The sequence below is a fragment of the Prionailurus bengalensis genome, chromosome X (assembly GCF_016509475.1).
Source record: "Prionailurus bengalensis isolate Pbe53 chromosome X, Fcat_Pben_1.1_paternal_pri, whole genome shotgun sequence".
In the NCBI taxonomy this organism is placed as follows: Eukaryota; Metazoa; Chordata; class Mammalia; order Carnivora; family Felidae; genus Prionailurus; species Prionailurus bengalensis.
Window position 1 is genome coordinate 38,606,936 of NC_057361.1, and position 21,887 is coordinate 38,628,822.

The following is a 21,887-nucleotide window of genomic DNA, read 5'->3' on the forward strand; positions in this document are numbered from 1 at the left end:
CAAAAGCTGTGGAACTGAGTCCTTTCCATTTAAAGGACTTTTCACATGTCATGTTTTTCAAACAGAGAGACTGATTCCTGATCTACTAGTCCATTTCCTTTCCTTCCTACAGCACTTGTGTAATTTGTCAGACTCCAGTGATACACAGGGAACCTCAGGCCGAGATTTAATTCTCTGTGCTTGCCTACTAAGTACCCGGTGGCCTAGTTTCCACAGCCATACCCAGTAGGTGAATGTCTCTACAAAAAATCTCAGGCTTCACAGCTGATGGGAAGAAATCACCATTCTGCCCACACTTGCTACCCAGCAGGTAGTCACAAAAGTTGACCCTGGGGCACAGATGTGGGCACAGTCGCTAATCTACATACTTCTTTGGGCCAAAGAAATCCTGAGTGTCTGTGACTTTCCCCAATTTGTAGATTTTTATTTGTTTATCTTTTATTTTTTTAAATGTTAAAAAAATTGTTTATTTTATTTTTGAGAGAGTGTGAATGGGGAAGGGGCAGAGAGAGGAGGAGACACCGAATCTGAAGCAGGCTCTGCGCTGTCAGCAGCAAGCCAGATGTGGGGCTCGAACTCACAGACTGTGAGATCATGACCTGGCCGAAGTTAGACACTCAACCGACTGAGCCATCCAGGCGCCCCCAATTTGTAGGTTTTTTTAGAAATCCTTTTCTGATGTTCAAATGTGGGGGGGATTGTGCTAAGAATCTAAAGGCTTGTGGTCCCCTCTCCTTCCCATGTCTCCACCATCACGATCACAGGAGACATCACTACAGGAATCCCATGCACCACAGTCACAGGGTTGCGTCTGCCCAGTCACTGGGATACACAAGATGAATGCACTCAGTTAACCCCCAGTCTGGCAGGAAGCTCTGCTTTGCCCTTGACCCTCTCAACCTGCTCCGACGTACTTTCTCTTTGTACTGCCCTGTTCCGTGGGGCCGAGTCCCAGGCTCGAGATTCAACAACAGAGCACTTGCAATTTAACTAGACCAACAAGTGATTTCATTTTATTTCTCCTGTTTGACTCGTTGTTGTGGGATGACGCACGCTCTTGTTCAGGAAACGCACACATGAGAATATCTTCCCATTACTATCATTTGGAAAATAAATCCTCTGTTTTTCAGAGCTCTTCTTTCTAGCCCATGTTCTCCCATGTTCCCTCAGGCCCCTGCCAGTGCCAGCCAGAATAGAAAGAAAGAATGCCAAAAGTGCTTTGCAAAAGAGGGTGTTTCTTGGTCAGATACATTTTGGTAATGTTCCGTGTCCTAGCCTTGTCTTTGAGTGCCGAGATGTCTGTTAGCAAGTTAGGGGTCCTATGAGGACTGGCAGAAAAAAAAAAAAAATTAAACATAAAAAAGCTATTTAACTCTAAGCCAGAGTTTCCCAGATCCATGACCATGGAACCCATTTTCATACAGCACCCATAAAGAGCATGAGAAATGCTCACATAGAAAATGGTTTGAGAGATTTCCATCTTTTTCTCTTCCCTTCAACACCTTACACATAGGGAGTTCTAGTAAATTTGATGGTAATATTGATTATGGCTATTTTAGAAAAGGTATGTACATGGCATTGATCATTAAAAATCAGCACTAAATTGGCATTCATTAGAAGATTTTGTCTGAAGAGAGGGGGGCGCCCGCATGGCTCAGATGGTGGAGAAGGGACTCTTGATCTCGAGGTTGTGAGTTTAAGCCCCACATTGGGTGTAGAGATTACTTAAAAATCAAATCTTTTAAAAATTAAAAAAAAAGAAGATCTTGTCTTAGGTGGGAAAGGAGGAAGCCATTTGGGTAGAAAGAGGCTGGACCCTTTCTGGAGCCTGGGAGAGCTAGATGTGATAAGAGATGGGTTGTAAATGCAAGAATTGTATTTCTCCCTTTTAGTCCTCCCTTTAACGAGCTTTTCTCAGAATGTTGGAATGTACAAAGGAGTGTAAGAGATATAAACGTGTGAGGCGCAGTCTTTCTAAGGTGTGTTGAAACTCGTTGGGAAAGTTCTTACGTAAATCAGTTTATTTTTTAATTTTTTTTTTAACGTTTATTTATTTTTGAGATAGAGACAGAGCATGAGCAGGGCAGGGGCAGAGAGAGAGGGAGACACAGATTCTGAAACAGGCTCCAGGCTCTGAGCCGTCAGCACAGAGCCCGATGCGGGGCTCGAACTCATGGACCGTGAGATCATGACCTGAGCCGAAGTCGGACGCTTAACCAATCAAGCCACCCAGGCACCCCTAAATCAGTTTAATACAATGTAGAAAATGGCGAGGTGCCATGGCAGCCCTAGTCTGCCAGTGGAAGCAGAAGTGGTTTCTGACTTAGGCAGCTAGGTGGAATCTTTGGGACCATGTTTCTCTCAGATCAGTGTTTTCTCATACCTGCAACCTCCACATCTAGAAAGCACGTCCTGTTAAGCTCCTGGTGGACGGTCCAGCTCAGTGGCACTGCAGATTCAGTTTTCCTGACATGGAGACCAAGGCACAGAGGGGAAGGGCAGGGGAGTCCAGACCAAGATCCTGGAGTCATGAACTCTAGCTGCCAGGCACCAGCTGGGATTAAACAAATTATACACGTACACACACATAAATATATGCCCATATACACCCACTTATATATTACAGATCTAATAGATATGTAATGTGGACTTCCGAATATCTTCAAAGACATAGTGAACTTGCTAAATTCATCAAAAGCAGCCCAAAGTTTTTAACCTGTGATGCATCTCACTTATTACAGTCGCAAGACTTTAACTAGGAGCAGTGAAAACCAAGAGAAATCAGACATGAGATCCGGGCATAATAATAGTCAAGCAAGTAAATGATTTTTTAAGGAAAAGTATAAGAGAAAATAAATATTAATGAAGGAAATGGGCAACCGCAACAGAAAGTATCATTTCTTTTAGTATTTTTAAGTAAAGTTTAATGAAAGGAAGGACTAAAAAGAAATGGCTTATGGGGTGCCTAGGTGGCTCAGTTGGTTTCGTGTCTGGCTCTTGATTTTGACTCAGGTCATAATCTCATGGGTCATGAGTTTGAGCCCCACATTGGGGTCCATGCTGACAGTGCAGAGCCTGCTTGGAATTCTATCTCTCCCTCTCTGCCCCTCCGTCACTTGTGTGCACGTGCATACTCTCTCTCTTTCTCTCTGAAAATAAATTTAAAAAAAAGAACCCAAAGATCATGTTGTAGAAAGCTCTTGATGCATTTTGACCTATGGTATGATTAGAACATACCAAATTGGGGGACAAAGGCCTGGCCAATAGTAATCATATACCTGAGAGCTGATAGAGTCTGTATAGCCAATGTGATGGATTCAGAGCAAACAGAAGTGATTTGTTAGTTTTCATCTTTCTGTCATTAAACATAGCAGTGTCTTTGTTATCTTTCAACCTGTAAGTACCTTCAGATCTACTCTCCACCCTTCTCCACCCTACTCTGCACCCAGGGAAGCAGACCTGTAAGGGCAGAATCAACTGGACTCCCTTGCCCAATGGCTTTGGGTTGGTTTGGAACATGGCACACTGGTTAGGAGAGTAATATTGGATTATTTATGTCCTGCCCCTGTCCATATGATGTGCCACAGTCTAGCTATGAGCTACGTTTAGCAGAAGTATATAGGAAAGAAAATTCTGGGAAATCCAGTTCAGCTTGGACAAGTCAACACCTTACAAAACCATCACACCCTCTCTTTCCGTTATCACTTGTTCAGTGGGCCCGCATAGCAAAGTGGCCATGGCAGCAAAGATGGAGACGATGTATGTACTGAACAACATGACCATCCACTCAACAAGCCTAATTTGACTTTGGCCATTATCAGTCATTAGGGGAACGCAAGTCAAAACTACCTTGAGATACTGCTGTGCACCCACCCGGATGACTAGAATCAAAAGGATTCACCAAGGGTTGGTGAGAAAATAGAGCTGTTGGAACTCATATATTATGGGTGGGAATGTAAAAAGGTGCTGGTGTTTTGCAAAAGAATGGAGAGTGACTGTTAATGACTAAGGGTTTCTTCTTAGGGTAACAAAAATGTTCTAAAGTCACGTGTGGTGATGGATACGTGACTTTGTGAATCTGCCAGAGCCCGTGGAATTGTACACTTTCAATGGGTGGAGTATTGAGTACAGGAATTATGTCTTAATAAAGCCATTCTGGAAAAACAGCCACTCATCCTCACAGTGTAACATTTTCATCTTTTTTTCTAACTGCCCGTTTCTCCTCAGTTCATGGCTTTTGTGGAAGAGGAAAACATTTTTCGAATGCTCTGTCAATTGGCTTTACTTACCCAAGAGGCTACTAATATAGCACAATACTGCCATCCTGTTTAATGGGTCTCGTTTTAGATTATTTTTTTCCTTTTTTTTTTCAAAGATTTTATTTTATTTTTAAGTAATCTCAACACCCAACATGGGGCTTGAACTCACAACCCCAAGATCAAGAGTCGCACGCTCCACGGACTGAGCCAGCCAGACCCCGCCTAGGTGATTTTTTTTTTAAGTTTATTTATTTATTTTGAGAGAGAGAGAAAGTATGCTCAGGGAGGAGTGAAGACAGAGAAGACAGAGAATCCCAGGCAGGCTTTAATGTCAGCACAGAGCCCAATGTGGGGCTCAAACCCACGAACTGTGTGTGAGACCATGATCTGAACCAAAACCAAGAGTCAGACGCTTAACCGACTGAGCCATCCTGGCACCCTTGATTTCTTTATTTAAAGCATTATTGTGTACTGTAGAAAACAAACCAAAATCGTTCTCTTATAGGCTTGTCGCAAAACAGTGGGACTAGAAGAGTGCCAAGGAATTCATAGGGGTTGGGCAGACTTGTTCCTAAACCATTCTAGAACATAGCTGTTTATTTTCAAGATGATTAAAAAAATATTTGGCAGCTTTCCTCGGTGGCCTGTGATCCTCTTTAATAACACCCACTTCCTTTTGTTTAACTAAAATAATAAAAGTACAGAGAGATGAAACTTTCCCAACAAGGTTGCCAATCAGTAAATGTTATTTGCTTACTCTAAACTTGCTTTATCTTCCAGGACTAACAATAAAGAATGATGTGGGAGCCGTAAACTGCCATCTCCTGGCAATAGTCTCTTGTTATTACGAACATTGGTAGATGAGGGATGTGGTTTCTCAAAGGGACTTAAGTATTTTGGGCACGGTTCCAGGAACATTGTGTTCTTCTCGACCTCAGCCATTTCTGCTGTGTCAGAGACACTGTGCTTTGGAGATGAAAGGCCACTTTGGAAGGGGTGGAAAGCTCCAGAGTATAGGTACAAAATGGACTTGACCTTTACTCAAGATTTTTTCCCTTTCATTTCTAAGGAGCGGTAGCCATTTGGAAATATTGAAAAAGGGCGGACATCTTTGTGAGAAAACAATACAATCACATTTAAGAGAGTGAGAAGGTCTGGTTTGCAGGCCATTCTCTCAATCAAGAGACAGCTCCACTCCCTGCCATTGCCGTTGAGTTTAGAAGCAGGCCGTGGAGGAAATAAGCCTTCTAGAGCTTTCTGAGAAAGGCAGAGGTGACATGTAGGTGCCTGTGCCCATATATATATATGAACTTCTTTAGTGGAATAAGAGCAGAGACAGCACCTGGGTGGCTCAGTCGGTTGAGCATCCGACTTCCTGCTTGGGTCATGATCTCATAGTTTGTGGGTTTGAGCCCCTCGTCGGGCTCTGTGCTGACAGCTCAGAGCCTGGAGCCCGCTTCGGATTCTGTGTCTCCCTCTCTTTCTGCCCCTCCCCTGTTCACCTTCTCACTCTCTCTCTCTCTCAAAATACATAAACATTAAAAAAACAACAGAGAAGCCAGACAGGCGCCCCTGTTGAACTATCTTTATGATACTTTTCTCAATGTCCCCAGATGATTGAGCATGTTTGTTTTTATAAAAAAATCATTTTTTTCAAAGGAAAGATCAGCTTCATATGAGACTATTACTTGAGTATAAACACATTTTACCGAGAAAAATGTAGATTTTTCCTGATTTCAATTAAGGGAAGAATTGTAATGAGAACCAGCTGTTCTGAAGGCTGCCCATGAGCTGTTAAGCCCAGTCTGACTCCTTTCCATAGCTGGTTTTGCGTTCTGGGTAAAACGTCTGCCTATTTTCCTCCAAACATGCTTCAGCATTTTTCAGGGTTCACCCTGTTTCCTCAACAGTCAGCTAATACCCCCGAGCTTCTTCGTCTCCATCTGCATTCCTCAGAAACATAAAAAATGTGTGTGGAAGATTTCTAAACTTTCACATTTCCCAAGTTGTCTTTCATTTAGTTGGAAGGTTAAGATGTCTCTATCTCCACATTCTGTTGACCACATAGGAGGCCAGAAAGCCTAATGTTTATGAGTAAAGAGTCTTTGGGAACAGGACATTTCTGCTCTACTATTTTCTAGCTCATATCCCTGGGCTTTAGTTTCCTCATTTATAAAATGGAAATAGTAACAGGGCTTGCCTCCACAGGGTTGGGGAGAGAGAATGCATATGAAGAGCTTAGCCAGGGCCTGGCATGGAGAAAGATCTCAATGAATGTCAGAAATAATGGTGGTGATATGGGCGGTGGTGATGATAAAGGTTTGGAGTCTCGAAAAGTCGTGTTGCAGCATAACAACATCGCATTTTTCAGATAAGAAACCAGATCACATGATCTGCCAAGGTTGTTTGAATTTGCTACTGTGGCAGGCAAAACTAGTTATCACTTAATGGCTGCTGTATATTGTTACTCAGTTGAAGTGTGCGTGCACGCGTCCATGTGCAAGTGTGTGCACATGAATGCAAATGCTGTTAGGTCTTGCGTCCTTTCCCTGATGGTCAAGAGTTTTGCTTTGGCTACCTCCCACCTTTTGAAATCCAACACAGTTATGGGGCACCTGGGTGGTTCAGTTGGTTAAGTGTATGACTCTTGGTTTTGGCTCCGGTCATAATCTTGTGGTTTCGTGAGTTCAGGCCCTGCGTCGGGCTCTGTGCTCGGAGCACGGAGCCTGCTTGGGATTCTCTGTCTCCCTCTCTCTCTGCCCCTCCCTCACTTGCACTGTGTCTGTCTCTCTCAAAATAAATAAATAAACTCACAAAAAATTTTTAAGTCCAACACAGTCCTTAATATTGTACAGTGCATACAATAGGCTTTCTGCAAATATTGAGTATGTTTTTATTTGATAAAAAAAATAGGGGTGCCTGGGTGGCTCAGTCGGTTGGGCGTCTGACTTCGTCTCTGATCTCGCCGTTTGTGGGTTTGGGGCCTGCGTGGGGCTGTGTGCTGACAGCTCAGAGCCTGGAGCCGGCTTCGGATTCTGGGTCTCCCTCTCTCTCTGCTCCTCTCCCATTTGCACTCTGTGTCTTTCTCTCTCAAAAATGAATAAACATTAAAAAAAATTTTTTAAATCTCATGCAAAATTGTATTAGTAGATGACATTTTGATCTTCTGGATGTTTTATTTTAAAGGAACTAAATTAAGAAATAAGACCTTAGAACATACCTAGACCTGGTCTCTTTTTCCCAAGGATCCACTCTTGCCTCACGCTTGCGTTTACACAGCGTAGGGCTTATCATGCAGTTGAGATGAAATAAATGGCGGCTTGTCAATCGCTGTCTTTGTGTTAGAGGTCTTGGTACCAAGCAATAAAAAACAACTCGGGCCAACAAGAGAATCATCGAGAGCCTGGAGGGCCACACTTGGGAATAGGCAGAGATCAGGGGAGCTCTGGCAAGTCAGAGGCAGCAACCACAGCCATAGCGTTTAGAGCAGGAAACATCTGCACAGCATGCTGCCATGGGAAAGAAGAACCCATAGTCAGCTTCCTTCTGTTGTTGGGCGACTCGTTCCAGGGTCAGAGAGCGCGTGATTGGCCCAGCTCAGCCTGGCTGCACCAGGAGCCAGGGTGGGTGGAGAAAGGATCTAGCCCATTGCCTGCTATACTGGGGGATGATACCCAGGAGGAGAAGCAGTTTCCCAAAAAGAAACCAGGATAGTACTTGAAAGGAAGTGTGGATGCTGGGCGACCAAGAAATGTCAAATGCCCATTGTTCCGGGTTCTCATATTTTGACTCTTGACTTCAGGCACGGTCGCTGGTCTAGCCAGTCTCTTTATTTCGCCTGTTTGAACCCTACAGCACAGTCTCAGATATTCTGCTTTGTGGTTCCAGCCCTCTATGTGGTCCAAGGTCCTCTATGTGTGTCATCATTCTGGTCTCATCTGAGTGGGAACATCGTTCCAAAGAGATTAGATAGAAACTCAAGGGTTGAGAATGTTGCGGCATCAGCATTAGATATTAGGATGAGCTACCTTTCTTTATTTTCTCTCTATAAGCAGAAATAAGTTCACAGGTATTATTGCCTATAAATTGAAAACTAGTAGCACAGCACCAGGGGGAATTCTGCTAATCTAATTGAAATTTGGGGCTGGTGTAGGCAAAATGTTATTTACTTTCCATCAAAGGTGACGCTTTTTGTAACAGTAGAGGATACTGTTAGTTTGAAAATGGCTCTCAGGTTGGCTTGGTTTTGTCTTTTAGAATGCCATCCTATTTTAAGGTATTATCCTTTGCTTTTGTCTTATAGGGGAAAACTTATCCTTTTCGGGGCGCCTTTCCTCCGGTGTGGAATCCTGTCGCGTATTTGGATTACAACAATCTGTGGCGGACAATGGATAACATGGGGAAGGAGGTAAAACATGTGTTCGGCTTACCTGTGACCTGTTACTAAAATAACAATAGCACCTGTTTCATATCCTTCCAACAGCGCAGGGAACATGGCTCTGGACATTAATGCGTGTCATTTCCACTTGTGAGGAAAATGAGTGCCGGGGGTTACGTCGATTTGCCCAACACCACACGGCAAGGGAACCAGGATTCAAACGCATTGAATTGTCATGCTCTGACTGTCATGCCTGTGTGCTTCTAGCTCTATGCCACGTGAGAACTCATGTGACATATTCTTGCCAGGTGTCCTGCTCGTAGTTGTCTTACTCATGTGTGATACCACTTTAGACAGTAAAGGAAAGAGGGATTTGTTCCCCCAGAGTATTTTTACCTTGTCCCAAGCTCTCATACTTAAATTGGGGACTTAATGATAACGATGATCAACATCATCATAATTTCATATTAATTTATGTATACATTTATGTGTAATTCCCCCCCTTTTTTGCATAATAGTAATAATAATTATTATTTTGGCAACAGCATTAAGGCATAGAATCCAAAGACCTATCCATCCCAACCCCATCACTGTCTATAGTAGAATTTTATGACAATCACTCATTCCGACACAGACACAGAGGTGCTGGATTTAAGGGGTGCTTCTCAAGGCTTCTTGGTGGGGCAGTAGGCAGTAACCAGCACACCTTTGTGGGCCCTTCTTCCTCTGCAGATTCCAGCCGATGCACCATGGGAGGCCCCACATGCTAAGGAATGGGACAAGATGACCATGAAAGAGCTCATCGATAAAATCTGCTGGACAAAGTAATCCTCGACTATTTAAAATTCACTTTTTTATCTTTTCTTTGGATCTTCTCTGTCCGATCTTGCACTGTGGTGTTTTTTGTAATCAGCTGGAGGAAAAAAGTTACGAGGAAACCTAATGATCTTTCAGTCAGGAGCAACTTGGGGGGGAACTTCAGACACTTCAGAGTGGGTATGAACATAAAAAGAACCTAAAATAATAGAAAAAGTGGAGGCGAAGGAAGTAGATTTTTTTTTTTTTTAATGAAAGGGCTGTGTGATTTGCAGTAAAGCAAGTAGTTGTGTACTCAGATTCTGTAGTGGTCAGCTACAGAAGCAATTTGGGAAGGTATCAAAGTTAATTCCCTACAGGTATAGAAAAATACGAAACTGAAGGAAAGCTGGTCTGTGTTAATGAGAAATAGAAATTTTCTAACATTTTCATCGAGAACCTGTGTCATTAGTTGAGTTACTTACAGATCATTTAGTCAGCTTTCTGGGGCTGCTATCTGGAGGCACTATACCAACCTGTGGGAAATGGCAGGGAATTTGTTAGGCATGGCCCCTAAACTCACAGAGGGAATATTCTTCTAGCAGGAGAGACTGACATTATACACATAATTTCATTATGTTGCAGGAGTGACTGTAACAGGGAACTTGACCTGAAGGTGAGGGAGAGATTCCTAGATGCAGCAGTCTTTAAACATAAACCAAGGACTTAGGGCATCAACTGAAATGAGTCACAGTGGATGAGAGGAGACAGGAAAGGGTGGGTGGTATGGGGGACAAGGTATCTTCCAGGAATGCCACATAGTGGATAGGGGAGACAGAGAGGAAAGATGGATGGTGTGGAAAGAAGGCTCTTCCAGAAATGAGCCTTAGTATTGGAGGATAGACAGGAAGGGAGGATGATGTGGGAATATGTTATCAACAAGGGATGTGCCACAGTGAATGGGGGGAGACCAAATGGATGGATGGTGTGGGGATGGCATATTCCAGGAATGAACTGTAACAGATGGGGAGAGTAGGAAGAGTGGATGCTGTGGGGGAATGGTATCTTCAAGGGATGAGCCACAGCGGAAGGGGGGAGAAATGAAAGGTGGACAGTATATGCAGATGGTGTCCTCCATGAATGAGTCACAGTGTTTGCTGGTAGACAAAAAGGCTGGATGGCGTGTGGGGGGATGGTATCTTCCAAGAACGACCCAACTGATGGGAGAAAGAGTAAGAATGAAATGTGTGAGGGGATGGTATCTTTCGGGTATGAGACACAGTGGACTGGGAGAGACAAGAATGGATGCTTGGTGGGATAGTGTCTTCCATGAGCAAGCTTTATGAGGCACAGTGGATAGTCTGTAGGAGTGATATCTTCCAGGAATGAGGAAGGATGGATAGTGTTGGTAGTTAGTATATTCAAGAATAAACCGTAGTGCGTGGTAGGAGACAGGAAGGTGGGATGGTGTGGTGGGATGGTATCTTCTAGGAATGATCCACTGTAGATGGGGGAGACAGGGTAGATGGATGGTGTGGAAGGATGGTATGTTCCATGAGTGAGTCATAGTGAGTGGGGGGAGACAGGGAAAATAGACGGTGTAGGAATATGGTATATTCAAAGAATGAGCCATAATGGATGAGGAAGGGCATGAGAGATTGATGGTGTGGAGGATGTTATGCCCCAGGAATAGGGCCTAGTGGATGGAGGGGGAGTGGCGGGAGACAGAAATGGTGGATGGTTAGTGGGGGGATGGTATCTTCCAGGAAGCAATCACAGTAACTGGGGTAGGGGCTGATGGGAAGGATAACTGGTGTAGGGGATTGTATCTTCCAGGAATGAGTTATAGTGACTGTTTGTGAGAGACTGAAAAGGGTAGATGATGTTGGAGCATATTATCTTCCAGGAAGAGCTATAGTGATGGGGGAGATAAAGTGAATGGTGTGTGGGGATGGTATCATCTAGGAATGAGCCACAAGGGTGATGGGAGACAGGAAGGATGGATGGTGTGTGTGTGTGTGGGGGTGCGGGTAGGGGGGGTATCTTCCAGAAATGCCCTATGGAAAGAGAAAAGACTGGAAGAGTTGTTGACTGGATGGTATCTTCCAGGAAGGATCGACAGTGGATGAGGGGAGATGGGAAAGTTTGGATGGTGTGGGGAGTTGGCATTTTTCAGGACTGAGCCACAGTGAGTGAAGAGAGACTGTAAATAAGAATGAATGGATTGGTGGGATGGTATCTATCTTCTAAGAATGGGCCATTATCCATGGAGGTAGGAAAGGGAAGAAGGTTTGAAGGAATGGTATCTTCTAGGAATGAGCCACTGTGGATGGGCAAGACAGGAAGGATGGATGGTGTGGGGGGCATGGTATCTTCCAGAAATGTGCCAATTGATGGGGGAACATTGGAAGAGCAGATACAGTGAGGAGCTGGTATCTTCTGGTATTGAGCCACAGTGTTTAAGGGAGACAGGAAGAGTGAGTGGCTGGTGGGGAAATTATATTTTTCAGGATAGAATCACAGTGATTGGGGTGGTAAGGGTAGGGTTGGGGGCGGGAAGGTGATGTGGTAGTGAGATAATTTTCTGGAAAGGGTAGCTGAATGATAAGGGGGATGGTATCTTCCAGGAATGAGCCACATGGGTAGGGGGAGACAGGAGGGTTGATGGCAGGGGTGGGGGTGATGGTATCTTCCAGGACTGAACCACAGTGGATGGAGGGATGGGGAAGAGTGGATGGTATAGGGAGATGGTATTTTCAGAAATGAGCCATAGTACATGTTGGGGGATAGGAAGGGTGGATGGCCCATTTTATGATGGTATCTTCCAGGAAGGAACCACAGTGACTCAGGTGTGTTGGGGGGGGGGGGCATAGGAAGGATACATGGTGTAAGGGATGGTATTTTTTGGCAATGAGCTACATGTCTGTGGATGAGAGACAGGAATAGGGATGTTGGAACATGCTGTCTTCCAGGAATGAGCCATAGTGGATGGAGGAGACAGGAAAAGTGGATGGTGTGAGGGGATGGTCCCATCCAGGAACGAGCTACCTTGCTGTAAGAGGAGACAGGAAGGGTGAATGATATGCCTGTTAAGTAACTCCCAAGAATGAGGTGCAGTGGATGAGTGTAGACAGTATCAGGGAGTGATGTTAGAGGATGGTATCACAGGAATGAGCGAGGTTTAAGGGAGATACGAAGAATGAACGTTGTTAGGGGAATGGTATCTTCCAAGAATAAGCCACTGTAGATAGAGGAGACTGGAAGGATGGATGGCGTGACGGATGGTATCTTCCAGCAGTGAGCCACTGTGGAGGATGGGGGAGACGGAAGGATGGATGGCGTGATGGGTGGTATCTTCCAGGAGTGAGCCATTGTGGATGGGGGAGACCAGAAGGATGGATAGTATCTTCCAGGAATAAGACACTGTGTATAGGGGAGACTGGAAAGATGGATGATGTGATGGTTGGTATCTTCCAGGAGTGAGCCACTATGGATGGGGAAGATTGGAAGGATGGATGGTGTGGTGGATGGTATCTTCCAGGAGTGAGCCATTGTGGATGGGGGAAACCGGAAGGATGGATGGTATCTTCCAGGAGTGAGCCACTGTGGATGGGGGAGACCAAAAGGATGGATGGCATTATGGATGGTATCTTCCGGGAGAGAGCCACAGTGGATGGTGGGAGGCCGGAAGGATGGATGGTATCTTCCAGGAATGAGACACTGTGGATGGGTGAGACCGGAAGGATGGATGGTGTGATGAATGGTATCTTCCGAGAATGAGCCACTGTGGATGGGGGAGACCGGAAAGATGGATGGCGTAATGGATGGTATCTTCCAGGAGTGAGCCATTGCGGATGGTGGGAGATATGAAGGGTGAGTGGTGTGGAGGATGCAGTTTTCCATGTAGAGAGAGCGGGAAACAGTTCTTGAAGGCCCTGAGATGGGGAGATTGACATGTTTTTGCAATGATAGGACAGTATGCCTGGACTCTAAGGATGTCATGACAAAGTGATGTAATTAAGAGGTCGGAGAGCTCACTGGGAGCTGATGGTGCAAGATATCGTGGCCCCATTCAAGATTTCTGCCTTTTACCATGCATGTCATTGAAGGGTTTTATGAAGTGTGTTTTTGTTTTGCACTGTCAAAAGAGTTCATTGGCTGTAACGTGGCAAAGGATCAAAAGAGGGTGTGGTCATAAACCAGGTAGGGATGCCCGGAGGAGTCACCACTGCCCTCACATCCCAGGTGAGGGATGTTGGTGGCCTGGATCAGAGTGGAAGTAAGTGGTGGAGGCAGAGAAGAGAGAATGTTTGTTCAAATCAATGAGAATTATATCCTTAATGATCCATCTCAAAAATATTGACCCTCTAGACTGTTCCAGAATGAATATATTTGGAGCTGACCCAGAATTCCCTAAAAGCAAAGGAAAAGCTTATTTTCACCAAGAGTTAAAACATGCACTCCTTCAGAGACTGAGCCCGCGAGTTTTTTTTCTCCCCCCAAAAGCAACACAAATGCTTTCTAAATTATGGTTTAAAAAGATGTGATATCCTGTGAAGCGTGTATGTATTTACGCCTGACGGCTGCTCTTGTTATGTGACCAGGACTGCTAGGCAATTTGCATATCTCTTCGTGAACATCAATGTGACCTCTGAACCCCACGAGGTGTCTGCGCTGTGGTTCCTGTGGTACGTGAAACAGTGTGGAGGCACCACTCGGATATTCTCGGTTACCAACGGGGGCCAGGTACGGAGTGTCCATTCCCCCCCACCCACCAACTTCCTTTGTGATTTTGCCCTTACCCAGGGTAGTGTCTTACAAGGTAACCGCTTCCACGTTTTGAAACATGAGTGAATTTGGAACCTGAGTTTTGGAAATGGTTTCAACCAACTTGCCTGAAAACAGTTCTCATTTCCTTTTCTCCTTCCTGAAGATGAGTTCGCAGCTAAAGAATGTTCCGTCTCAAATTAATTAGATTTGGGGAATTCAGTCCCTTCCTTTTTTTTTTTTTTTTGAAGGTAGGGAAAATTAGTCCCTGTAGGAGGAGCCAAATTCCTACAATCAAGTGATTTTCGAAAAAAATCCTCGAATGGGTAAAATGATCATGCTTCAGGTTATTTCTGTTCTAGACATGCTCTGTACTGTAGCACAAGGTGTAGAGTCTTTCTCCAACCAGTGAATAGTTCCTCTCCTTAGGAAATTTCCAGAACTTTCTAAGTTGTTCTTGTGGCCCCAAGAGCTATTGCCCATTTGACCCTTAGCTTCAGCAAATGTAGGACACTTGCATCTTTTCAGTATCTTTATACTTAGAAATTCCACATTGCTTCTTTTGACCTGTATTTTGCTTTCTGAGCTATCACGACTGCTATTGTGTGATTGTAGCCTCATCACCTGCCTTCTCCTCTAGGAACGGAAGTTTGTGGGTGGATCTGGTCAAGTGAGTGAACGGATAATGGACCACCTCGGGGACAGGGTGAAGCTGAAGCGTCCTGTCACCTATGTTGACCAGTCAGGTGACAGCATCATCATAGAGACGTTGAATCATGAAGTGTATGAGGTAATTCAGCCTAGCCAAAAAAGAGCATATACTAAGCAGGCCTCGTGTATTCTGCAACTTGTAACCAAATGTGACCCAGACAGTGGGGTAATTAGTGCCCGCACGTTTCCCCCTCTGTCTTCCAAATGACCACTTTTAGTTGACCTGCCTTGTTCTGCTGTGTCGCCTCACAGTGGCCTCAGTTTGTATGTGGTAACTGCTCAGGGTCATTCAAGATGGTAAATATGATGTTTCCCACCCTCTGTGAAGACCGACTCTCACGTGTCTAAGGTGGTATTTTGTGTCTGTGTGTTTCAGTGCAGATACGTAATTAGCGCCATCCCTCCAACATTGACTGCCAAGATGCACTTCAAACCAGAGCTTCCGTCAGAGAGAAACCAGTTAATTCAACGTCTTCCGATGGGATCTATCATTAAGTGCATGATGTATTACAAGGAGGCCTTTTGGAAGAAGAACGGTAGGTTGAACTTACTCATGTTTAAAATGTGTTAAGTGAAAGGACCACACTCTTTTAGGGACCTTATGGTAGATACCAAACAGAAAATAGATTAAAAATGTCCGTGTTGGGGGCGCCTGAGTGGTTCAGTCGGTTGAGCGTCCGACTCTTGATTTCAGCTCAGATCACGATCCCAGGGTCATGGGATCCAGCCCCGCATCGGGCTCTGTGCTGAGCATAGAGCCTTCTTGGGATTCTTTCTCTCCCTCCTTGCCCCCCTCCCCTGCTTGCACTCTCTCTATCTAAAAACAATTTTAAAAAGGGGCACCTGGGTGGCTCAGTCAGTTAAGTGTCTGACTCCTGATTTCAACTCAGGTCATGATCTCAGGTTCATGAGATCGAGTCCCCCCCCATCGAGCTCTGCGCTGATGGCACAGAGCCTGCTGGGGATTCTCTCTCTCTGCCCCTCCCCCTCCGGCTTATTCTCTCTCACTCTCTCAAATAAACATTAAGAAAAAGGTAAGTGTTTTTAAATGGGTAGAGAAAGGATCAGAAATCTCAGGCTGTCCATCTCTTCATAGCCTCTAGCAACACAAAATGATCCCAGCACCACTTGCTGTCAATGAAAGGAAAGGAAGAGACCCCACCAGTTGTGGGGCCCTGGTTCCTGCCTTGGGTCCTGCCACTTACTCTTCGTGAGCAGAGTGACACGGAGGGGTTCTGTGGGGAGACCGCTGCTCTGAAGCCCCGCAGTCGTGGGCTTCCCTTGCTTACCAGCTGAGCGGCCTTGGTGTGGCACTACCTCTCCGCCTCCGTGTCTTTGTGCAGAATGGCAACAAGGAGGCCTACTGTCAGGGTGTTTCGAGAATGAGATGAGGCAGGGCCTGGGTGGATATGGTGGCTGTCGTTGCTAAACCTGCTCGTACTGAAAGGATTCCTTCCGCCAGCTTCTTCCATGGGCTCATAAGGCTGATTCCGTCTAACTCAAGCACCTGTTACCCCGTGTAGCCCAGGGCTCCAGGGACACGGTACAGTGTGAGCCACGCATTGGTCATACGTGACCATTATGTAAAGCTCATAGACGTGGGTCATTTTCCATGTGTCTGGCTCCACAGACACCCTGTGTAGTTAGTGTGTGTATTGAACAGGAAATACCTACTAGGGGTGGGGCAAAGACTATGCTTTGAGATTTGCCTTCCTCTTAGCAACACAGTTTTTTTTTTTGTCTTACACTTTTCTTTTCTTTTGAGAAAGAGATAGATGGCACTAGTGAGTGAGGGGCAGAGAGAGACAGAGAATCCCATGAGGGGCAGAGAGAGAGAGAGAGGGAGGGAGACAGAGAAAAGAGAAGTGGGGCACACCCCTTGCAGGACTCGAACTCACGAACCGTGAGATCGTGACCTGAGCTGAAGTCAGATGCTTAACCGACTGAGCCACCCAGGCGCCCCGTAGAGTGTTTTTTTGTTGCTGTTTTATTTTTATTTTATTTTATTAAGAAAAAATTTTCTTAATTTTTTTTTTTTTTTTGAGCGAGAAAGAGACCGAGTGTGAGTGGGGAGGGGCAAAGAGAGAGGGACACACAGAATCCAAAGCAGGCCCTAGGCTCTGAGCTGTCAGCACAGAGTCCCATGTGGGGCTTGAAGCCACAAGCCATGAGATCATGACCTGAGCCAAAGTCGGACACTCAACCAAGCCACCCAGGTGCTCCAGCAAAATAGTTTTGTGTGTGTGTGTGTGTGTGTGTGTGTGTGTATGTGTATTTTTCCCATAAATCTCGGATGAGGTTAATTTCAATCTCCCGATTTTCTCCTTATTAAGATTATTGTGGCTGTATGATCATTCAAGATGAGGAAGCACCCATCTCAATAACTCTGGATGACACCAAGCCAGATGGATCACTGCCTGCTATCATGGGGTAGGTTAGAGCTGGATGCTCTAACTAAATTTCTAAATTTCTAGTTCGTATTGGTGTGTTGGTGTGGATGCTGGCAGAGCATATGGAATCGAATGCAAGCAGTCATAAATAACCCTACAGAAATATATCCTGTTCCACGTATTAAAATATTAGAGTAGTGTTTTGCATGTGGCACAAGAACCCTGGGAAGGCTTTAGCCTCGTCTTTATTCCAAGCATCACTGCATAGCATCTGTTGAATACGTTCATTATCACCCTAGTATATAAGAGAGATAGCCAATGAGGAAGTGCTGTTGGAATTAGAGCCAGGCCTCGAGTGGATGTCACTCTTCCCCGTAGGTCGCTCCACGGCTGTCCTTCACTGGGGATGGTTCAGGGTTTGGTTCTGTGTCTAGAAGAGGAGAGCCTCCCCGCTTCTCCTCCCATCCCCGCCCCGCCCTCCCCCTCCAACAGCTACTGTGGCCTCAAAGCTACACAAATAAAAGGGCTGTTGTTTCTACCACATGACACCAGAAGGGCACAGCTTCTGTAACAGGCAAGCAACTTTCAGAGAGACAGGGTGGTTTTCCCTTTCTCCCTGGGGACAGTTGAGCTCACGCAGGTTTGCATCATAGAAGGGAAATTAGCAAGCCAAAAGGAGCAGACCCAAGACCCAGGACTCTGCAGGCTGCGTTCCTGGGCTGCTCACAAGATATTTTGCAACCACTTCTCTGGCTGTAAATTGTCAGAAATGGCGCTGGCCTCCCTGGGAAGGGTGAAGGGCAGGCACTCATGAAGGAACGATCACAGGAACAACACATCCTCCTCGTCTCTAACCCCACTGGGCAAGAAGGGGTCCAGATTACGTGGGCAGTTTGCCATCACCTTCTTTATGCCAAAGGAAAACTGAAGGTTGAGGTGGAGGTTTTGGGAGACTGTCCGTCAAGAGCAATCCAACTGTGGATGGAAGGACATTGATGTTCTTGCCCTTGGGAATTAGATACTGTGGCCTCTGCCCTTCTGGGATTTCTTCAGTGTTATTAACAAAGACATGTGTGGCCGTAGTTTTCCAGATGGGAATGGGGCAATTTAGGCAGTTCCTAAAAAGTGATATTCTAATCTGTCTTATCTGGACACCTACATTTATTGCCTCCACCCTGTTCTTGCCTTGACACTGGATTGCCTCTACCCTGCTCTTTGCTCTGGGCAATGAAAGCCTTAACGATAGGGGTGGTAATTGCCCAGCACTGTGTTTGTGATAACTAGTACCTTTTGGAAACTAGAAAGGACCTTGTACTTCAGAGCTGTGAAATGTCCCCCACCCAAAGCCAGCATGTTTAATTTCCTCAATAAAACAGCAAAGAAAGTTAAAGAATAGTCGTCCGTGGTTAGAATTAGATCCAAGGGGTTATTTCATTCTTGATTTGAGATTTGACAGGAACGGCCAACACTAACCGCCCTTTAGGAAAGGAGCTGTAAGGGGCACCTGGATGACTCAGTTAAGGGTCCGACTTCGGCTCAGGTCATAACCTCACGGTTAGTGGGTTCAAGCCCCACATCGGCCTCTGTGCTGACAGCTCAGAACCTGGAGCCTGCTTCAGATTCTGTGTCTCCCTCTCTCTCTGCCCCTCCCCTGCTCATGCTGTGTCTTTCTCTATCTCTCAAAAATAAATAAATGTTAAAAAAAAAATTTAAAAAGTAACTGTAAGAAGCACCCAAGATCTGAAAAGGTTTTCAGATATATCATTTAATATTTCATTGGATACTGGGGATTTTCATTGAAATCCTGTGTAAGCCTAAAATGACTGATTCTGACATACACGTAAAATTTAACCAGAATCATTTCTAGCAAGCCCCATGACGTAACAGTGTTAAATCAAGCAAAATTAGGACTATATCCCATAAAGTTCATTAGTTCCAATTTCTTAAGTAGTCCACAGCTTCCCCCGAAATGCATGTTGTAATCTTTGCTTCCCAGAATGATCTCGAATAATTTCATCCGAGAAAAAATTTCATTGTCCTGTAGCTCATTTGGATTTTTGAACAATTAGTAATATCAGCGTTACAGATAAATTATAACTGAGTTTTACTGAGTGATTGAATTTGAAGGCTTTGCTAGGCCAGTTTCTCAGAAGCCAACTTGGAGATGGAGATTTGGGTAGAGGGGATCCGTTGGGGTGTGCGCTCAGGGTTATTGCCCGTGGGGAAGGGAAGGAGTCACGACAGGGCAGGGGGAGAGGTTGGGCACCAGTGTTGTCCCACTGGAAGTCTCGGCCAGCCCTTAAGGAGGTCTAGAGCTGGGATGGCCCTTCAGAGGTGTCGTGCACTGAGGTGCGGGGCTTTGATACCCTCACCGCACCCCAGAGCTAGTCATTCTGGGGAGTGGCAGGACCTCAAGCCAGGCAGTTCTCTGCTGCCGAATGCAGTGGCTGGGGAAGTGTTCACCCATGAGCTGAGGGTAACGAGTGCTTGATCCTGAAGAGGGATCTGGGTGGCTCACCATGGCATCCACTACAGCTATTTACTTATAGATGTTTTTCCAGCTTTTAAAAAAGAATTTTTTTTTAAATTTAATTTATTGTCAAGTTAGCTAACATACAGTGTATACAGCGTGCTCTTGGCTTCGGGAGTAGATTCCCGTGATTCATCACTTACATATAACACCCAGTGCTCATCCCAACAAGTGCCCTCCTCAGTGCTCATTACCCATTTTCCCCGCCCCCCTCCAAGCCCCTTTCAACCCTCAGTTTGTTCTCTGTGTTTAAGAGTCTCTTGTGGTTTGCCTCCCTCTATGTTTGAAACTAATTTTTTTCCCTTCCCTTCCCCCATGGTCTTCTGTTAAGTTTCTCAGATTCCACATATGAGTGAAAACATATGGTATCGGTCTTTGACTGACTTATTTCACTCAGCATAACACCCTCCAGTTCCAGCCATGTTGTTGCAAACGGCCAGATTTCATTCTTTCTCATTGCCAAGTAGTATTCCATTGTATATATAAACCACATCTTCTTTATCCATTCGTCAGTTGATGGACATTTGGGCTCTTTAAAATTTTTTAAGTGTATTTATTTATTTTGAGAGAGATGGAGAGCATGCGAACAGGGGAGGGGCAGAGAGAGAGGGAGTATCTCCAGTAGGCTTCGCGCTGGCTGTGAGCGCACAGCTTGGCACAGGGCTGCAGCTCACAAACTGTGAGATCATGACCTGAGCCAAAATCAAGAGTTGGACGCTCAACTGACTGAGCCACCCAGGCATCCCATGTTTTTCCAGCTTTTATCAAGTGTTTGGCAGAGGGTAACAGTCATTCCCAGGATATCATTTAATGCAACATGAATTCAACTAACATTTGCTATCCCAGCTATATGCCAAGGACTGTGCTGAACTTTGGGGGTAAAATATTGAGTAGGAGGTAACCAGTTCTTTAGGAGCCCACAGCCTAGAGGGGTTTTGGACACAGGCAGACAGGAGATAGTATGGCATTTGCTGTCGTAGGGGGAAATAATGGGAGTGTGTGGGAGAGTTAATCAATGTTGAGTATGTGGAGGCAAGAACACCTTAAAAAAAAAAAAAGCAACTCTCCTGTCACCTAATCGTTCACATGTAACCTCTCTCTCCAGCTTCATACTTGCCCGAAAAGCAGACCGACTTGCCAAGCTCCATAAAGAAATCAGGTAAGAATCGACATTGGAAACCTACACGAAAGGTTAGCTTTATATTGTGCTTGTTGCACTAACAACAGTCTGACGGCATCATGAAAAACACCACAGTCCACGAGTATTCTCAAAAAACGCAACAAATCAACCTTGTGGCAAACTTTTGGTTATAGCCCCGTGGACTCAGTGCTTGCCCACATGCGTATATTCATTTAGTTTTACATATTTGGGTTTATTTTGCAGCGGTGGAGAAGTAGGGTTTCTCTGCAGGAGAGATGGAGGAAATATGATAGGAAACACTAGCTGTGCAAAAAGCTTGAGGCTGAGTCCTGTTCACCTTGTGAGACCATTAGCCCTTTGACATGGTTCTCAGATTAGCCCTGGGACGTGGTTCTCGGACGGGCGTATCCTTTTTCTGGAAGGCAAATGCATAGGTGTGTTTCAGCGTGTTGCAACTTGTGTGCATGTGTCCCCCTTTGTTTATCTAGCATGCAGCTCTGATGTTCCCTTCGATAGCTTCCTACTATAACAAACACAGTCATTTTAGGACAGTGGCTTTTTTTTCTTTCTTTCTCCCTTTCTCTTTCTGCCATGTTGTATTTGCTTTATTTTGCCTTGGAATCCTTTCCTTCATTCAAATAAAATCTTACCAGGAACTCTTCCCTGGAAATAGTCATTTGGCTATTGGGGGGTTGCCTCGGGGAATTTCTGGGCTTCCCTTCTCGAGGGTAGCCCTAAATCCTTTGTTAGGGGACCAGTTCGCACACGCGTACACTTCTCTCTGCGTTTAATTGAAACAAATTAAGCAGCAAATGCACAAGCCGCCTTTGCTTTGAGAGTTACTTCGATGACTTTGGGATTCAGGCTGCAGAGGTTCCCACATTTGCACACGAATGTGTTTATTTGAATTACCATG

General features: G+C 45.1%; 1 protein-coding gene across 2 annotated transcripts in view; it reads left to right on the forward strand.

Moving 5' to 3' along the window:
- The window catches only part of MAOA (monoamine oxidase A), a 71,781-nt gene that overhangs the window by 39,172 nt on the left and 10,722 nt on the right, over positions 1 to 21,887 (forward strand). For both annotated transcript variants that reach the window (XM_043571046.1, XM_043571047.1), the window contains exons 4-10: positions 8,563 to 8,667; positions 9,370 to 9,461; positions 14,037 to 14,178; positions 14,840 to 14,989; positions 15,287 to 15,446; positions 17,244 to 17,340; positions 20,936 to 20,989. In XM_043571046.1, the coding sequence (XP_043426981.1) occupies positions 8,563 to 8,667; positions 9,370 to 9,461; positions 14,037 to 14,178; positions 14,840 to 14,989; positions 15,287 to 15,446; positions 17,244 to 17,340; positions 20,936 to 20,989 (800 nt within the window). The remainder of the gene's footprint in view (positions 1 to 8,562; positions 8,668 to 9,369; positions 9,462 to 14,036; positions 14,179 to 14,839; positions 14,990 to 15,286; positions 15,447 to 17,243; positions 17,341 to 20,935; positions 20,990 to 21,887) is intronic.